The following is a 19,055-nucleotide window of genomic DNA, read 5'->3' as shown; positions in this document are numbered from 1 at the left end:
TAGGGTTCTGTATTAATGCATAATGTGTGTTAGAGTCCCATGCACTTACAATCCTTCCCACAGTTCAATCGTGTTGATAATCAATGTTCATCCTTTCGTTGGATTCAGAGCCTCAGAGGTCCAGACGATTTTGATACCCATTGCTGTTTCGGGGCTCCTTTAACTTGAGTGTCATGTATCCACGATGCTCATTCTTTAATTTTGATGGCTGGATGTGAAGTTAGGAGCACCTGAAACAGACCTTCCCACTTTGGTTCCAGATGTGAATCTGAAAAAGATCTGACATATACATAATCACCAGGTTTAATGTTGTGTACAAGCCTGTCCAAATCTCAAGCCCTGGGTCCCTAGGAATAGTTTCTCTATTTCCTGCAGCTGCTTTTGTAGACTAATAATATTATCTGTTAATATTTCATCTCCAACCTGTGTTGATGTTCCTCTCTGCATCATATAGGGTCTCCCATACACTCTTTCAAAAGGGCTTAATCCCTCCTTAGTTCTGGGTTTGTTTCTGATCCTCAGAAGTCCTAAGGGCAATGATAGGGGCCAGGCAAATCCAGCTTTCTGGCCTAGTTTTACTATTTGAAATTTAATTAAATGGTTCATTTTTTCTACTTGACCATTTGTTTGTGGATTATATGGGGTATTAGTTGCCATTTTTCTGTATTAAACCCTGGAACACAAAGAGGTCTGAGATTGTGCTGAGGTTGAAATATTGGACAACCTGGCAAAGTGAACAAGTTAACACGGCAATGAAACTAACCTGGCAAAGTGAACAAGTTAACACGGCAATGAAACTAACGTTTGAGTGTCCTGTAAGTGAACTACCCTCATTATAATACTAAAAACCACAGACACATGGAGGTCAGAAAGATTGCTGCCCAGGTTGAGACCCTTTCCCTAAGCATGTGTAGTAGTAGAAGCATGACGTAAGCTGTATTCTAATTGTATGTTAATCACTAACCAATCAGTATCTGATAGGTGTATTTGGAAAAGCCTCTGATTTTTGTGTATGTAAGAAGCACAAAAAACTGCTCTTGGTGTGCTTGATTTGTGGAAAAGTCCACTGAGCACCCAGGCCTGAATAAGTACAGTAACTCTGGTGATCATGTGAAGGGGTGTTTATTGAGCAGCCATCCCCTGGGCACTGCATGGGGACGCCGCCCCTTCAGCCTGGCAGAGAAGCAGCATTGTAGGACGCTTTCTTCAGGGACTCCAGGAAGAACTCCTCATTCTCTAAGTAAGCGTGGTCCTGAGAAGAAAGGGATGGATGGAAGAGGTATCAGAGAGTGCCACAGAAGGGGGCTCACAGTCCCAGGTGTCACTCATGAGGGAGGGAAGCATCCTAAACCCTCCTTCCTGCAGTGAGCAGTGGGCTGGTACCCATCTGCAGTACTCCCTGGGGTGTGGGGGATCCCCCCCCAAATCCCACAACGTCACACTCCAAGCAAGACCCACAGCAGAAGCCTCAAAGAGCAGCCCTGCCTGGGGAAGGACCCAGCAGGGAATCGGGGGGCCGATGGGAGAGGATGGGGACATTGTGAAGCCAGAGGCCAGCAGAGCTGGCTTCTCCCACCCAGGGACAGGGCGAGAACAAGGGCAACCCCATGGAGGACGTTATCCACCAGCCTGAGACCAGCTGTGAGGATCCACCCGTCCTTGCTTCTGGCATCACTCCTCTAGGTGCCTGGGGATTCTACAAGCTCGCCCAGCCCCACAGCTCAGTAATGATCTTAGGAGACTCCCCAGACTGTGGCTATCAGGCTCAAATCAGGCTTCACCCAGCCCTGTTCCAACCCAGAGGGTCTGAAGCCCCTTCCCACCCCAGTCTCCCACCACCTCACCTGCAGGGCTCGGAACCTCATCATCGCCAGCATGGCACTGAGTTCAGCAGAGCTGGTCATGGCCAGGAGTTCCCTCATACCTCCCAGGCTCCCCATGGCAGGTGGAAAGCCTGGAAAAGAAGCCCGACTGTGTGGTGCTGCCGCTGTCAGAGGTACTGCAAATGGAGACAACACAGCATCCCTTTGGGTGCTGTCTGCATGTCCCAGCAGCAGGGTCCTCCCCACACTCCCAGTGCAAACGGGCTTTAACCCACCGGCCTCTCCCTGCCTGGCCCCTCTGCCCTCTCCTGTCACTGCCCTGGCTCAGAGCTTCCCTGAGCTCTTTCAGAAGACAAAGAGGCCAACTCCCATCTGAGGTTTATATACAGGGGAACTAAAAGAGCCCCCAGGAACATCCCAAGCCTCCTGAGAAGTGGAATACAAGTGCATCTTCCCCCCAGCACATCCCTCCCCACCAGCAGCAAGCACAGAGCCTTACTCAGCATGCTGGAGAAGCCACTCGCAGGGGCACTGGAGTTCCACCCTGCGGTCCGCAGCATCGTGGGGCTGTTGGGCAGCTCCTGGCGCAGCTGTTGAAGTTGGCTCCTCTGCTGAGCCATGCTCAGCTGATCCTGCCCCGTCCCGGGGAGAAAGGGAGAGAGAGAAGCTGTTGGCAAAGGTTCGAGCCCTTGGCATGGTGGCCCCAGGCCCAGAAGGGAAGCCGAGGGGGTATTTGCCTGATGCAGATGCTCTTCCTGCTGCCTGAGCTGCTCCAACTGCGATTGCAGGGCCTGCAGCCTGGATTGGTGCTGGGACTCGACTCTTTGTGCCTCCCGCAGGGCTTGCTGCCCTTCCTCGTACTTCTGGGAGGAGAGCTGCAAGGCAGAGCGGCTGGGAAGGCTGGGGACAGGGACTCCTGCTGCCCTGGGGCAGGACTCCTTTGGACATCCCCTTCCAGGACAGGCTTTCTGTCCCTGCTCTGGGGGGCTGTAAAAGCCCAGCTTTGCTGCCAGCCCGTGTGCAGCTGGGAACGGCAGCGCAGATGCTCTGCTTACCTCCGTCACACTTTTCATCTTCTCCTCCTGCTGCCGGACGCGCAGCGCAGCCCCATTCACCACCTTCTGCTCCAGCTTCAGCTCCTGCCAGGCCTCATCCAGCAGCTCTTTCTCCCTCGCCAGTTGCTCCTCCCGGGCTCTCAGCGTGTGGACCCGCATCTTCACCTCTGCCCACTCCTAGGATGGGCACAAGGGAAACCAACGTATGACCTGCTCCATCCTGGACACTCTCGTGTCTTCCCAAGAGATGGGAAAGATCTGCCGCTGTTGAGCTTCTTGTGTATGCCAGTCCAGGGTGCAGAGCAATACAGGTACTCCAGCAGCACCCTCACGCCCCCAGCCTTGGGGAGCAGGGCCTGGCAGAGCTGGGACTGTACAAACACACACACCCCCCCTTCCCTGGAAAGGGCTGAGCCCCTCCCCATGTTTAACATCCTACAACATGGCCAGGGTACAGCACTTTGTCAGCAGTGGAAACACATGAAAACTGAAAACTGAAGGGTTATTTTCCACTCTGGTTGCCCTTAAAAATGCAGCTCTGCCGCACTGCCTGTGCCACATCTCTCCTCTGGACAGCCCCAGGGGAAAGCACAACTGGCTCTGCACCCATATCCATGGCACGGGCAGCTTTTCCTTAACTCACCAGGGGGATTTCCTCTCACCAGACTCACAACGGAGGTGGCTGCACCTGCTCTGGCTGCCCAAAGCCCTCACAGGCAGCCAACATCTACAACAAGCTGGTGGAGGCTGTTCCTGGAACAGCCCAATTCTCACCACCCCGAGCAATGTCTCCGCCTTGAACAACTCCCCTGTAGGCAGGACCCACTCTCAGACTGCCAAGAGTGTGCTGGAGGCCATGGGAAGGGGCTCTGCTGGTACCTGGGCCAGGCTCTCCCTGGGATTCCACGGGCAGTGCTCGGGCCGTGTCCTGTTCCCTGCTCAGGGGCTGCTGGGTGTGAAATTCAGCCCACTCAGATGTCAGCTTCTGCCACTCCCCTGCACACCTCTGCAGCACCTTCTGCTCCTCCAGCAAGATGCTCTGGAGAGCATTGCCAGAGTGGAAGGGAGAAAGCACTAAGTCCCTTTTGCTGGACTATTTTTCTCCTTTAAAACCATCTCTGCCACTGAATCTCGGCCAACACCTAGAGGCTGCTTCAAGCCCCCAGCACCTGGCGTGAACCCTGCACGGAAAGCTCTGGCCCCACGCTCCTCAAGAAGCTGTAGCACCGTGCATGCACACAGCAGCCTCTCACACCCATGTGCTAGAGGGCTGCTCTGCTGGCGATTCACCGTGCAACTGGGTGTGGGACTGCGGAGGCAGAGGAAGGATGCTGCAGCCCAGCACCCACTCTTTCCTCCAGCACACACTGCAGCGGAGCCCTGTTCGGACTCACAGAATGTGTGAAAAGCACCTGGAGAGTGCTAAGGCTTGGACAACAGGCCCAAGCCAGAGCTGACCTATAGTTGAATCCTGTCTATTTGATAACTGAAAACCATTGTGCTAGTAGGCACTGTACTAAGTTATAACAACCCACTTTTGCTGATGTAAAAAGTGCTAAAAGGGTTGAAATACTGAAGCTGAACAACAGGCTCTGAACTGAAGTTGCTAATTTAGCATGTAGTCATTAACAAAGAATGTAAACTCACCAGTGAAAGATGCAGATTAGAATAAAATCAGTAGTGAGGATGAAAGGCTGACAGAATGTATCCAACTTTCCTTTCTAGGCTGAGAACTCAAGTATTTGGCCTCCCTTGATTTCCCCCTCTGAGCCCTGGCCAGGTTTTGGGTAGAATTCAACAGGAGAATGAAACCAGAAATTTTCCACTCAAAACAAAGGTGCCAGCTCTTCTGGCTTGCTGATTTTTGGTATATAAGGCTGAACCCACTCACAGCGACTGGATGCCTCAGCTACGGGTGGATGCACCGCGTAGGATTTCCCACTTGCAGGGAAAGGTTCTTCAAATCCTTGCTGCACCCGGGGCTGCCCGGGGACTGCAGGTCTGGACGACGGTAACGGGTGCAAGGGGTGAGGGATCTTTCTTAATCACTGTTCTCCTCATCATGTAGTGATGATTTGATGCATTACCCTGTATTTTCCTATTTGTTGATTTAGCTGCATTATTCTGCCTTTTCTTACTGTATGTTTTCTGTATTACTCTGTTACACTGTTTAATTATCACCAGTAAAATATGCCTCCTCTTTTCACTCTGGTGTCCGAGTTTAATTGGTATCCTTAACCACCAAAACACTGCCCCACCTCACCTTCGCCCTCTCCAGCTCTGCTCGCTCCATGGAGAGCTGCTGGGTCAGGACTCGCCTCTCCTCCTCCAGCGAGTGCTGCAGTGATTCCACTCTGGAGTGCTCTGCCAACACTCTCTGTCGCTCCTGGGTTCCGACACAGAGGACAGACAGATGCCATTCGCAGGCTCCAGGCCAAGCACCTCAGGAGGGCTGAGCCAGGCAGAGGGCACAGGGTGGGCTCACCTGCTCCAGCAGCCGAGTCTGCTCCCCTAGCCTGGCCTCCAGTTTAGCCACCACCTCCTGGAATCGGCGCCGCTCCTCCTCCGCCTCCCTCTTCTGCTGCAACAGGCTGTCCTGGAGCACTGGGGAGAGGCAGCAGCAGGGCCATGAGCAGCATGAAGAGGGAAGCCATGCTCTGTCCACACCAGATTCACAGAAAAACTGCATCCATCTGTGCTCATCACCTTCTGCACATCCCCAGAACACCATTTGAGAAAGACCCTGACATGCCCAGTGACCAAGGCAGGCAAGGCTCTGCCAGCCCTGGCTCCCAGCTTCTGGCCAACTCGGAGCAACTTCTCCCTGTTTCCTGGGTGTCCCCAGCCCTGGTGGGGATCCCACGGCCATTTCAATGCCAAGGAATGGCAGACATACCCCTGAGCTGCTTCTCCTGCTTCTGTGCCCCCATGGCCAGCTCCTGGGAGGTGGTGTGGTGTGTGGCCTCCACCCTGTGCAAGATGTCACACAGGTCGCTGGAGAACTTCTCCATCCGCTCGATGACGCTATTCAGAGTCCTGCGGAGAGAAGCGAGTGGGAGGTCACCCTGGGGGGACACGCGATGGAGAGGGGGGCATGTGATGGGCCAAAGGTACTGGAGCGAGTACAGAGGAGAGCAACGAGGCTGGGGAAGGGCTGGAGAATAAATCCTGTGAGGAGCCAGGGAAGGAGCTGGGGGTGTTCAGTGTGAGGAGGAGGAGGCTGAGGGGAGACCTCGTCACTCTCTGCAGCTCCTGACAAGACGTTGCAGAGAGGCTGGGGCTGGGCTCTGCTCCCAGGGAACTGGTGACAGAACAAGAGGGAACGGCTGGAAACTGCAACAGGGGAGGGTCAGACTGGGCATCAGGAAAAAATGTTTCCCAGGAGGAGTGGTCAGAGAGTGGAATAGGCTGCCCAGGGAGGGGGGAGTCCCCATCCCTGGGGGTGTTTAAGGGCCGTTTGGATGAGCTGTGGGTGATGCGGGGTAGGGGAGAACTTTGTAGAGTCGGGCTGAGGGTTGGACTCAATGATCCCGAGGGGCATTTCCAACCTGAGTGATTCTGTGAAAGGCCAGGCAGCCCTGCCCCGAACCTCTCTGGGGCAGAGCAGAGCAGTATTCATGCATCAACAGAGCTCAGCGGCCCTGGAGGCAGGGGCTGGGAGAGGGGATAGCCTCTAGTGCTACGGTCCAAGGCTGGTTCCCTGTAGGACAGGGAGCACCGTGGCCAGAAACCAACGTGGGGACACGACGCCGGCCATTGGTACCTGGTGTGCGAAGTGGCGCTGGTCACTGCATCGACCTCCTGGTCCTTCAGCCGCTTCAGCCGCTGGAGCTGCTCCTCATGGTCTCTGCGCAGCTCCTGCACAGACACCCTGCAGGACATGGGCAAGGAGCCCACCACAGGCTGTTACAAACCAGGGCTCCTCGGGACACACAGGGGGCAAGAGGCTTGGACAAGGGCCTGGGAACCAGGTCCCAGGAGCTAAGCTGGCATGGGGGTCTGTCCTGGGGCATCCCACTGACAAGCATCCACATTTGGCACAAACCACAGCTGGGGGTGATGGGCTTCTCCATCAAAAACTGATTTCTCATTGACCCCAACTATGTGGATGTCAGTGACTCACTGACCTGGATAAGAGGGATTGGGGGGAGATAAAACACCTTTCAAAATACAATGCATTCCCTCTGAAATGACATCTCCCGCCACATCTCCCTCTGTCCAGCGGCAAAGCAAATCGCCATTCCAAGCGCCACCCAACTGCCCACAACCCAGTGCTTCTGGAGTCTCCTTTCTCCTTTCACAGAATCATCTCGGTTGGAAAAGCCCTTGAAGCTCCTCCAGTCCAACCATGACCCTCACCCTGACTGTTCCCAACTCCCCCAGATCCCTCAGCGCTGGCTCAGCCCAACTCTTCAACCCCTCCAGGAATGGGGACTCCCCCCCTGCCCTGGGCAGCCCATTCCAACGCCCAACAGCCCCTTCTGCACAGAAATCCTTCCTCAGAGCCAGCCTGACCCTGCTCTGGTGCAGCTTGAGGCCATTCCCTCTTGTCCTTGTGCTTGTTAGCTCATTAAAGTACTTTCACCATGTCCCCAAACCGCTCCCAATTCCTCTGCCACAACCAGCAGCACCAGCCCCACACCTGCGCCGCTCGTGCTGCTCTCACCTCTGCAGCTCTCGCAGCCGCTCCAGCTCCTGCACGCTCCGCTGCTCCAGCGCTGCCAAGTGCTGCTGGTGCTGCGCCAGCAGCTCTGCCCGTGCCTGCTCCGCCTCCTGCCTCTGCCCCAGGAGCTGAGCCACCAGCTGCTCCTGCTCCTGCCGCAGCCTCTGCAACTGCTGCCTGCAGGTCTCCTCCACCACCTTCACCTGGCTCCTGCCCAAGAGGTCACGGCCAGGAAGAAGTGGTACTTTGAGGGCAATAGCCAGGCATCTCCACCCACAGCACATGTGGGGATCTCAGAGCTGGTTGGCAGAGCTGGGTGTGTGGGGAAACATGCGGGCTCTCTGCAGTCGGAGCCCTGACAGTGCCCTGGCTGGGGATGTGCTCGCCGTGGGACCAGCTTCTCCCCCACGGGACGGTGTTGGTGAGAGCAGACCCCCCCCTTGGGCTCCTCTCTGCCCCCACCAGCTCCACACCCACACGGCTCTGGGCCTGCCCACCCCAGGCAGCACCACAGCGCTCCTCCCCACCCCGGGGAGAAGGACAGGGCTGTAGGCAAGGCCCTGGCAGAGGAGGGCAGCCTGTGGGTACCTGTGGGTGCTCTCGAGGAGATCCAGGTCCTCCTGGTGCCGCTGCCGGAGTCTCTCCAGGAAGTCTCTGTCCTGTGCCCGCACCAGCTCCAGTGTCCGCACCTGCCAGGCACCCGAGGATAAACTCCTTGTGCTGCCCAGGGGACAGAGCTCCCACAGCATCACTTGCTGGCTGCAGCCTTCTCTGGACAGGCAGCTTCGTCCTCTCTGCCCCGTCCCCCCGATGCCATTGGGAGCAGGCGTGGCCCCTGCTCCTGCCCCTGGCTCACCTCTGCTCCCCCATCCAGCAGGCCATGGGGCTCACCTGGCTCTCCAGCTCTACCACACGGGCCTGGGCACGGAGCAGCGCTGCCTGACAGCCTGTCACATCCCCGTGGGGCTGGGCCACGGCAGCCCCCAGCCTCCTCTCATGCAGCAAGCCCAGGCCTGGGGACTCTACCTACAGGGACAGAGAGAGAAGACCCAGGCCCTTCAGGATCAGGGGCTTTGTGGTGGTGTAGAAGAATTTTAAATATAACCTCTGGTATATCTGAAATAGAGGTTAAGACCTAGTGAAATGTGTTCAGGACTGAGCTATCTTGTAGTATCACCAAGGCAACTGGAACACTGATCAACAGGCCTGAAAAGTATTCCTAGCCTGCTTCTTGTACAGTCCCAACCCAAGGCTGGTTTAAAACCCAGTCAAGCTCATCATACAGAGACAGTTTTAACAACAGATGATTAGCTAAACACAGGTGTTTTGCCAGATTAAGAGAATCTAGTATATAGAAACTGTTTGCTCTACTAAGCTTTTAATAGAACATCTTGAAGTCTTTCTCAGAATTGTGTGAGATGAAAACTAGTGGAAGATGATGATGACCCAAACGATGACCCTGACACTGAAGCAAGAATTGGAACAGACCGATGAGAATCTGCTGAAGCTGTGGAATATAATGGACTTTTGAAACTGATGAATTATGAGCTGAGAGTTCATGGGAAAACACCAGAGTTTTGTACTGCATAATGTTATGTAGAATCATATCTATAGAAGGCAGTTTTTGTTAGCCACTGCCACTCCCTGAGGTGCTGGCCCAACTCTGAGTTGTTAATAAAGCCGACCTAGAGATACCCACAGTCTGGCAATATTCTTTAACTGGTGGGGCCACCAGGCCCCAAAGGCAGGCACGTTGCCTCGCCGGCAGCTGTGCCCTGGCTGTGCTAACCTGCAGAGACACAGCGATGCTCTCGGGGAGGTAAAGCCCTGGGGAGAGCATCTCCTCCCAGCCTGGGAGTGACGACCCAGCCCCAGAATCCTGCAGTCCCTCCTCTACCCATCTCCAGCCCAACCACGCTGCTCCCAGGTGACACTCGGCAGCCCCTACCCCAGACACAAGTGTGCTGGGCTCTTCCTTCTCTGGGGACAGACTCAAGGATAAGACAGTGAGTCCTCTGGGAGACAGTGTGTGTCCTGCCACCAGGGCCAGGCCAGGAGGCCCAGCTCGATGACAAATGGAGACTTCGAAGACCAAGCAAGAGCTGCCCTCCCTGTCACAGGTTCTGATTCCCCTTCAGTTGTCTAGAAACAACCTCAGAGCATCTTCACCACCGTACTGGGGAAAACCAGCTGAAGAAAAAGTCCTTCATCAGCTGGAGGCTCTGATGTCTCATTAATTGAATAGAGAGATGCCTGGGGAACTCTGTCAATACTGCTCAGGCAATGCAGGACTGTCAATGCAAATGATCTACAGAGCAGCCACAACACACATGCTTTGGCCTGACAAATACAACTCGTGGCATCTCGGGGCTCTCCAAAGCCTTTGCCTCCATGGACACAGGCTCCCAAGGGTGAAAAGTGGGGCATAGCCATCCTACTGCCCAGGGAGCATGGGCAGAGCTGGATGATGGTGAGTTAGCAGGGGAGGGCTCACGATCACCACCCCGACTGCACCTCTCGGGGGCACAGGCCCAGCACACCTACCTGAGCCAGCGGGGCAGGGCTCTGTGTCTCCTGCTCTCCTGGGAACAAGGATGCGGGGACTGAAAATGGAACAAGTCTGTGATTCAGACAGGCCAAGGGGAACCATTCCCTCCCAGACTGACGAGGGCCTGGGTCTCCTCAGCAGAACGAGAAGGATCCTGCCCCGCTCTGGCAGCTGGGGATGGAGGCTCAGACAGGCTTGTCCAAACCTGCACCCCTACCCCACCCCACGCACAGTGTGGGGGACTCTGCTCTGCAGAGTAAGTCTGGGGGCAAAGCATGGCTCCTCCTTCATCTCCATCAACTAGGGAGGAGGCTGGATCCCCTCAGCCACTTTCAGTGGCCTCTGAAGCGGTGCTCAGCCTCAGCCTAGGGCAGGAGGGGGTCTGCCAGCACACAGCACTAGTGGGACGAGTGTTGTGGCAGCAGGAAGGAAGAGGGAGAGAAAAAGGGCAGCACAAACTTAGGCCCACCCATTGCCCAGAGAGAGCAAGTCCCCAGCAGCCCCCTGAAACCCCACAGGCAGCACTGTGGAGCTCAGTGTGCCACAGCACCGTGTCCCCCACTGCACCACGACACTGGCATGGTGGCATCCTGCAGCCTGGCAGCCCCCTCCAGCAACGGCTGAGCAAAGCCCACGCAGCGTTCACATGGACAAGGGTGATGCTGCAGCTCCTGTTTTTTTGGCTGGTTGTTCTTGCAGGGCCAGGGGGACCCTCTGCTTCCCGCTGCCCAAACCGTACAACCACACGAAACGCACCCGGGGCGCTGGCGTCTCTGGAGGGATCCCCCTGTGCTGCCTCCAACGGGTGAGCTGAGGCTTGTTCCGTGGTGCTGAGCCAGGGGAGCGGTGGCCTGCGTGGGCACAGAGACACGGGTGATGCACAGCAGTGCCACAGCTCAGGGAGAAGCGCGCAGACATTCTCCTGCTCGGCATTTCAGGGAGTTTTTAAACTTCAGAGCCACCTGCCCTCCCGCTTACAGAGGTGCCAGGGCACTGTGATCCCCGCTGGCTACCAGCCCTCCCACATGCCCCATCTCCCACATGCAGCTGCTTTCTGCAGGACACCCCTCCCGTGGAGGATGCCTGAAAGGCGAAGGCAGCCTTACCTGGAGCTGTCTGTGCTCGCTGCCTCAGCCCGCATGGTGGCTGCCTGAGGCCGTGCTCCTGGGGAGGCTGCTGGCCGGCTGCAAGCAAAAAGCATCCTATGTGGGAGAGCCAAGGAGGCGAGGAAAGACAAGATCCTCTCCCCCAACACCAGTTCCTGCCTCTGTCCCACTCAGCTGCAGCAGGAATCAGCCTTTTGGCTGCAGAGGAAGCAAAGACACCTCAAAACCTCCATCACTGCTCTTTCACCTTGCTGCATCCACACCTTTCCCCTGGGCAGCAGCAGCCCCAGCTAACACAGCCCTGCCCCTGCCACAGGGCTCTGTCTGCAATTTGCTTCCCAGTCCCCTTCAGTAGCACAAGTCTGGACCTGGGTCCGTGTCAACTCAGCTGGAGGAGGTGGTTTGCCTCAACTAGGAGGAAGAAAGGGGAATGAAAATGAAAGGGAATGAAAGGGCTCAAATGAATTTCTGACAATTATTGAGACTAAAACTGTGGTGATGTATGACAGCTTTGCTTCTGCTCTGCTTTGATTGTTTCAAAGCTTTGCTGGTGTTTTGCTTCATTTGTTTCTCAAGGACTGCTGACTCTCCAACTGTTTCCTTAGGCCTCTTTGTTTATGTAAGCGAGAAGCACAGGGAGGAGGAGCTCATGGGACTGTGCTGATCCAGACAGCTCCACGGGACCCACGGCACTGTGTGCCATCCCAAGATGGCTACAGCTGGAAGGAGAGCCCAGAGGTGTGACGGGACTGTGGGCTGGATCAGGGGGACAAAGCCCTGCATTCTTACCCCAATCTGAGACAAGACAGTGCTTAAAATTAATTTCTCAGATTGGAGCCTAGGGTTTCTGACAGCTCCTGCTGGAGCAGCCACACGTGGAGCAGACGGGAGCACTGCGGCCATCAACCATGCCTTTACCTGACAGAAGAGCAGGGATTCAGCCCTTCGCCTGGGGCCTCCGAGGCCTTAGCATTCCCCTCCTGGGCCTTCGCCTTCGCTTGGGCTTTTTTGCGAGATAAGGCAGCACTCAGCCAGTCCTCCTCCTCCACCGCGTCAGGTTTAGCTGCTGCCTCCTCTGCAGCCGGGAGCTGTCTGGCAGGGCCGGGCCGCCCAGCTGCGGCAGGGCTGGGGGAGCTCCCTGCAGGACCGGCCTTTGCTGGAGACGACAGCTCCAAATCCATAAAATCTTCATCTTTCAAGCCCAGCCAGTCACCTCCAGCCCTGCAGCCCCGCACAGGGCTCTGGCTGGCTGAAGGAGAAGCTTTGGAGTGGAGCTCTGCTTTTGGTTCGCTGCTGTTCTCAGCGGAAAACCTGCTGTGAGGAGAAGCAGTCGCATCCCTGCCCGCGAGGGGACACTGGTGTGACCCTGCCCACGAAGGGACACCGGCAGGACCCAGCCCATGAGGGGACACTGGGAACCCTGCCTGCTCCACTGCGGGGGCAGCATGGCCAGTGGCTGGAGCTACGGACACACAGAGAGCACAATACCTCACAGGCTGCCTCCTCGCCGGCTGGCCCTTGGCTGTGGAGGCCACTGAGGGCTGGTAAGCTCCAAAGACAAAATCAAACTTGTTCCGACCCTCTTCCTTGTCTGTTCAGACAAGCGGCCTTGAGTCAGCACCCCTAGGAGCAGCCGGCTGCAAAGACACCAGCCCTCCTGCTCCTCCCCCCCTGAAATTCCCACTGACAGTGCTGCCTCTGGGAAAACACCACTGGAAACCTCTTGCCCAGAAATCGTGAGCGAGAGGCCTCCTCAGGGTGGCTGGGAAAAAAACTTGGTGGGAATCAACCCACAGCCAGAGGGAACCAAAGTTACAGCTCCTGTGCAAATGCTGCCAGGCTGCTGTGAGGGCACAAAAGGCATTTCCCCTGCAAGGGCAGTAGAAATCAATCTTGCTCTCCCAGGCCAACGCTGCCACCTCTGCAGCCCTTCCCAGTGGCCCTGGCCGTGCTCACCCGGCTGCTTTTGGTACTTCTTCTCCAGTTTGAACTCCTGGCACTCTCCCAGGCCTGGCTCTTCCAGGATTCTGGCCACAGAGCCTCGTCCCAGCAACTCGTCCAGCTTAGCGCGGGCTGGCCGGACCTCCTCCCTGCTGGGGACACAGCGGCAGATGGGTTTCTCTCAGAGGCAGGGCTGTTCCTCCTCACACAGCCTTGCAGCCTGGCTCTTCTCTGGGAAACAAGGCTGCTCTTGCCCCTTTCTAGGACCCACAGGCAGAAGCTCAGCATCCCCCACCCACCATGGTGGCACCATCTCAAGACACAAGCCATCCCCTCCTTTACTCCCATCGCCCCTTCACTGCCCTTACTCTTCTGCCTTCTTGCCCTGCTTTTCATCGCTTCCTGGGCCACTGCCAAGTCCCAGTGCAGCCATCAGGTCGTCACCATCATCTTCAAACATGAGCTCCTTCCTGCTCTGGACTGGGGCCACAGTGTGCAGGGGCATCTGGGCTGGGGGTGGCTCTGTGGGTGGGATCACACATGGCAGGACGTTTGAGCTGGTCTTGTCTCTTTTTTTAATTTTTCTTTTCAACAAGAGATCAGAGCAGCCCTGCCTGCTCTTATCTCTCAGGACCATTTAGAGAGTAATTTTTTAATAGCCATTTTCAGTGACCAAATCTCATAGCAACTGACAAAGTGGCAACATGCTACTGCCTGGTCCGTGGCCACTGATGGGACATTGCTGGGTGTCACTGACACTGGGGTTTCCAACTCTGGCAGACACCAGCAATTTCTTCAGCTTTGCAAATTTCCACTCAGATAATTCCTCCCCATCTTCGCCCAAAGTCCCTGGTCCACCAACGCACCTTAGTCCTTTCCCCAACCCACTAGCTGCTACTCATGTCCAGAGTGGATTTATCAGGGTGAAAGGAGGTGTGAGGGGACTACCAGACCCACTGGCATCCCTGCTGCAGCAACAAGAGAGACAGGTGCCTGTAACATGGTCACACTGCAGCTGGATCCCACCCAGAGGTGCAACTGTGCTTTGGCGTGGACCAGTGATGCCCTCAGCCCCCCAAATCCTGACCCAGAACACTGGTTCTCATCTGGCAGCATGCAGAACAGGCTGAATGAGGTACAAGGGAAGATCTGAGACTCACAGAAAGAATTCCCAGAAAGGAAAGGTCAGTTCTGTAACCTGTAGCACACTGGAAACATTGAGCACTCAGGGAGCTGTTACCAGCTGTAACCCCACTACCAAGTTGCACTCTAAAGGGCTGTACTGGTTAACAAGAGATGCCACTAGCTGGCTTTCATTTAACATTTGGGCATCACACAAACTCATCCAGGCTGCTGATTCATTTAATACAAAAAGGATGCATCAAGCAACCCTGCTTACCTTTCTCTTTGCTCTGTTCTGTTTTTTTCCCAGAGATGCTTTTAGTGCCTGTTGGAGATGGCTTCTTGGGAGCATCCTGCTCCTCATCGGACAAAAGCCCTGACAAAGGAACATCTAAATCTGGGAATTACCCCGTAGGGGCAGAAAAGGAGAGTAATAACAGTAAAAACAAACAAAACCAAGGTTATTTAAAACAACGGTTCTGTGCTAAGGCAAACCATGTGCACATGGGGACAGGAGATCATCTCTGCCCAAAGCCAAGAACGCAGATTCTGCACCTGGGATACCCTTGAGTATCTCGAAACTGGGGTGCTGTAACTCTTGACCACTCTTTAGGGAATGACAAAGGGGAGGAGAAAGCCCACCTAAATCACCTAAAGCCAATTAGTGGTTTGAACAGATGCTGACCTCGATTAAAGCACAGGCTCTGACAACCACATCTCAGCTGTGCCAGGAAAACAGCCTGCCTCTTTGGAAGGGGGACAGAATCCCCCCCCTCTCCGATACAAGGGTTTCCAAGTGCTACAGACAGGCATTAAAAACCAAAGCATGGCTGAAAAAGCAAATGCCCTCAGGAATCCTCTCCCAGCCCCACCCTGGGGAGAGCCTCCAACATTAAGCAGTCTTTGTTTTTTTTCCTTTGGTCACCTCTAAGGGATGAGGTTTGCACAGGCATCGCAGGGGTGAAGGATGCTCTATGTCATTAACCAGCTGAGCCTTTGGGTGACAGAAGAGGCAAGCTACGGGCAAAGAGCAAGGACAGAGTCCTCAGCTGCCCCACACATCAATGTGCTGAAGGGAAGCAACATCTTACCTTCCAAGTTAAATTTCTTGTACTGTTGGGAAGCAGGGAAGGATGACAGTGGCTTCTTCTCCATCGGAGGTCCAGACTCTCCTAGAAAGAGAGGTCACAGCTCTCACAGACAAGGTACTTCGGAGATGTCCCCTTCCCACCCTGGCTGAAGGTCACTTTTCTGGTGGCAGCTCCCTAAAAGCATATCCTGTGGGACACAGTCCCCTCACGGCCCTGTGGGGTGAGAATCTCTCTGGAGGGGCCTCCTTGCAGACAGAGAAGAAGAAAAGGGCTTGGGGAAGAGCAGGACAGGTTGGGGACAGGCATATCTTAAATGCAACCCCCTGGCTCTCCTTCCACACAGACCAGGCAGATCCCTGGTCTTTGATCTGCACCAGACAACAGCCAAGTGGGGTTTGGTGGGAGGCAGCAGCCTATGGCAGTGATGTTATCACAGCACGACAAGGGATCAACCAAGGGACAACACATGGCCAGAATGACACTCTGTGGCTGGGACACCCCCAAAAAGGACCAGGAAAAAAGATTTTAGGGAACAAATCCACTTTTCATTCCCTATTGCAGCAGAAAATACACCTTGCTCATTTGGAATCAGGATATGACAAGAAGAGCAGAATCTCTTTTACCTTTCCCAGGAGCTAGCAGCTTCCCTGCAGTTTTCACTGCTTCTCCTGAGGAGTCACATTTCCCAGGACCTTTCATGGCTGGCTTCCCTGGCCGAGAACCAGGTGTTGATATTCCCAGCAGATCAGCTTCCAGGTTGTCCATGTCCTGGAAAGCAACAGGATGATGACAGGAGCAGGGCAAGTGCTACTCCTGCCTCAGCACTGATTCTCCCTTCAGAAGTTGGTGCTGGGGGCCATGGCTGCAGCCCACACGGGGTTCAGGTGAAGGGTATTTCTGCACTGACCTTCAGGGTCTGCAGCAGAGCTTGGGGCTCTCCGCTGGAGGCACTGGATCCCTGCGTGCCGAGGAGGGCAGAGATCAGAGACAAGCAGACTTGGGAAACTCCTCACCCCTTGCTTCCATACTCCAGCCCCTGGTTTTCCTCATTTTTTGGAATGGGAGGATACATGCCCAGTCCCTCACTGGAAACCCTCTGTGCCTTGATTCCTTTGCTGAGATCCTACTGCCTCTGGGAGAAGTGTCAGGAACACCCAGGCAGGTGCTTCGGGTGAGGTTCTTTCCTGTTACGCTTCCCCAGAAGACACCCAGCAGGGCTGGGCTGCAGCACAACGAACCCCCTGGCTTTGCTCCAGCTCACCCAGGGCACCTGCAAGCCCTTCTCCCACCATCCACCCGCTCCCCTGGCCCAGCTCCCCCCCAGCCATGCCAGAGAGGGGTCACCTCTTCAGCCAGACCTCATGGTTCCCCCCGATATCCCACTGCTGACTTGGCTGGGCTGACACCAGGGGCAAGCCTGGTCCCCCTCAGTCCCAGCCCTCGGGATATCCAGTCTCTCTCCCAAAATTCAGGCTCACCTCTGCAGCTTCCACATCCTCTGCAGGGAATCTGCTGAAGAAATCGTCCTCTACAAAGGACCTGCGACACAAGCCCCAGGGTCAGCAGCAGCTCCCGTGAGCTGGGCCAGGGCACACTGGGGACAGCCAGGCCAGGTGGTGGCAGGGGGAGGGGACTGCAGGGGCACACCGCGGCAGCCACGTGGGGCGACAGAAAAGGAGGTGAAAATAGCCCCGGCATAGAAGATGGGAGTGCTGTAGATAAGCAAGCAACTCTCCTAAGGCAGAGGTACAGAAGATGTTCCAGCTCTTGCTGGAAAGCTTCAGGCTCTGGGCTCCCAGTTCCCAAAGGCATCACCGGTAACTCGCCTTCCTGGGGTATCGCTGTCAGGGCAGGGAGCGAGGGGGAGAAGCCAAAGACGGGGCAGGTCACAAAGACTTGGGGAGCACAGAGAGATCTCCAAGAGTGAGAGGCTGTGACTGAAAGGCACTCACTTCTGGCTGGCCTGCAAGCTGGTGCCCTGGGCTCTCCCACTGCTGCCCCTGGCCAGGCGGGAAGTTCTCACAGAATTAACAGGACTTTCATCTGGAAACAAGACAGGGAGACGTGAGGATGATGAACAAGGGCATATTCCTGACCTAGGCACGCCAAAGGGGGATTTGTTGTCTCCCCACAGGCCACAGAGGCTTTTAATCAGAGATGAACTTCACTTGGCTCCCCAAGCTGACGTCCAGTCTCTTCAATGGCCTCTGACTCTGGGAAACCCTGCTTGCTGCTTTCTCCCCGCTCACAGATGGAGGCCCCTTAGAGATCACTGGCTGCTGCACCAGCACCTCCTACTCCCAAGAGCAGAGTAAGAGGACAAGGACACTGCCCTTTCCGCTGCAAAGAAGGTTCCTTTTACCGTCGAATCCCAGGAGGTCACCAAGCACGTCATCGACAGACTCTGAAACCAGACAAATTAAAGTGTTGAGGCAGGTGAGCTCACCATGCAGGTGCAGAAAAGCTCCCAATTGGTTTGCTCTTTTGAAATCCCCCAAGCACACAGGTTTGGTCTCAAGCACCACCCGTGTAAGGCCTTCCTAGAGAGAACTGCCAGGACTTGACCCAGTATTTTGTGGATCAAAGATTTTTCTTCACTTAGCCAGAAAGGAGATCTCTTTATCAAGGAGCCAGCGGCTTCCTATTCAGTCACTGGCCACAAGCAGCCCTTCACCTGGGAGCTCTCACCCCACAGTGTCTCAGAGTCCCTGGGCAACCCCAAAAGCGCTGCTTCATTATCAAGGGCTGCAAGAGGCCCCCAAACAAGCACCGGGGGATGAGGCGAAGAAATGAAATCAAGGCAGATATTCTGCCCTGGACTGGGGAAAGCCATCAGGAAAGGACTGTAGGACCTCGATAAGCAAACCCACTCGCTGGAAGAGGCAGGTGAGTATGTCTGGTTTGAGAATGAGATGAGGCACTCAGCTGCATCTTTCAGGCAAGGACCATGAAGCATCGCCATAGACAGGACCCCCACCCGATCCCGCTGTCCCCTTCTCCGTCCCCCATGTTCCCAGCAGAACAAAGCACCTACGGACAGCAAAAGGAACGCATGCCAGGCTACGAACCTCTTAAACCTCTCTGGGGTTTTGCAGCCTATGGAAAAAGACAAATTCTCTCATTAGAAAATGAAGCAGGCCTGGCTTGGACCTTCTCAAAACACGGTAAAGCCAGGGGCAGGTTTCTCCAGAGCATCCCATAAGCAACAGCAAAACCCTCCGCCCCTCCTGCCCACACTGTTTGGCAAATGGCACCTGAAACGCCAGGAACCACCGAGAGATTCACAACTGCAGAGCCAGCAGCGAGCAGAGCCCCTCCTGCCCGCCGGCTGGGCAGAAGCCCTCGGGGTCACTTCTGCCTCCAGAGGGGCTGGAGCAGCAAATCGGGATTCCCCAGGGCTGCCTTTGCCCCCCATCGCACTCACCATCGCGGCCTTCCCCTGCAACCGAGTTTAGAGATTCCTCCGGCTCCACGCTGCGGGGTGCTCCGCCGCCGATCCCACCCGCGGGGAAGGGGGCGCTCCCCGGCTGCCGGCCCGGGGCTCCTCTCTTTACCTCTTCTCCTGCCGGGGCCCCTCTGCTCCTCCGCCTCGCCAAGCCGCTGGAAACGAGGCTTAAGCTGAGTCTTAAAACCCACCCCCCTTCCCCAGAACAGTCTCGCACTGCAAAATAACCCAAGAGGGAGCAAGTCCCACCCGCCGCTGCCC

General features: G+C 55.7%; 1 protein-coding gene across 1 annotated transcript; it reads right to left on the bottom strand.

Moving 5' to 3' along the window:
• Nucleotides 1–1,109: 1,109 nt before the first annotated feature.
• Nucleotides 1,110–18,953, bottom strand: LOC113487378 (fas-binding factor 1 homolog). The gene is given in 30 exon segments (XM_026861903.1): nucleotides 1,110–1,252; nucleotides 1,845–1,954; nucleotides 2,323–2,455; nucleotides 2,561–2,698; nucleotides 2,879–3,055; nucleotides 3,758–3,773; nucleotides 3,775–3,917; nucleotides 5,142–5,264; nucleotides 5,364–5,482; nucleotides 5,775–5,914; nucleotides 6,642–6,749; nucleotides 7,545–7,751; nucleotides 8,130–8,230; nucleotides 8,433–8,567; nucleotides 10,086–10,144; nucleotides 10,846–10,940; nucleotides 11,196–11,273; nucleotides 12,114–12,509; nucleotides 12,684–12,786; nucleotides 13,152–13,285; nucleotides 13,505–13,658; nucleotides 14,536–14,655; nucleotides 15,350–15,430; nucleotides 15,973–16,117; nucleotides 16,257–16,307; nucleotides 16,828–16,888; nucleotides 17,302–17,392; nucleotides 17,712–17,753; nucleotides 18,418–18,445; nucleotides 18,774–18,953. Coding segments are annotated over 30 exon segments (3,375 nt in total). The 5' UTR covers nucleotides 18,777–18,953; the 3' UTR covers nucleotides 1,110–1,168.
• Between the last annotated feature and the right edge of the window lie 102 nt (nucleotides 18,954–19,055).

The sequence above is a fragment of the Athene cunicularia genome, assembly GCF_003259725.1.
Source record: "Athene cunicularia isolate RWA chromosome 19 unlocalized genomic scaffold, athCun1 chr19_part1, whole genome shotgun sequence".
NCBI classification, from domain to species: Eukaryota; Metazoa; Chordata; class Aves; order Strigiformes; family Strigidae; genus Athene; species Athene cunicularia.
Note: the sequence above shows the minus strand (reverse complement) of the source record. Positions and strands in the feature narration are given on the sequence as shown.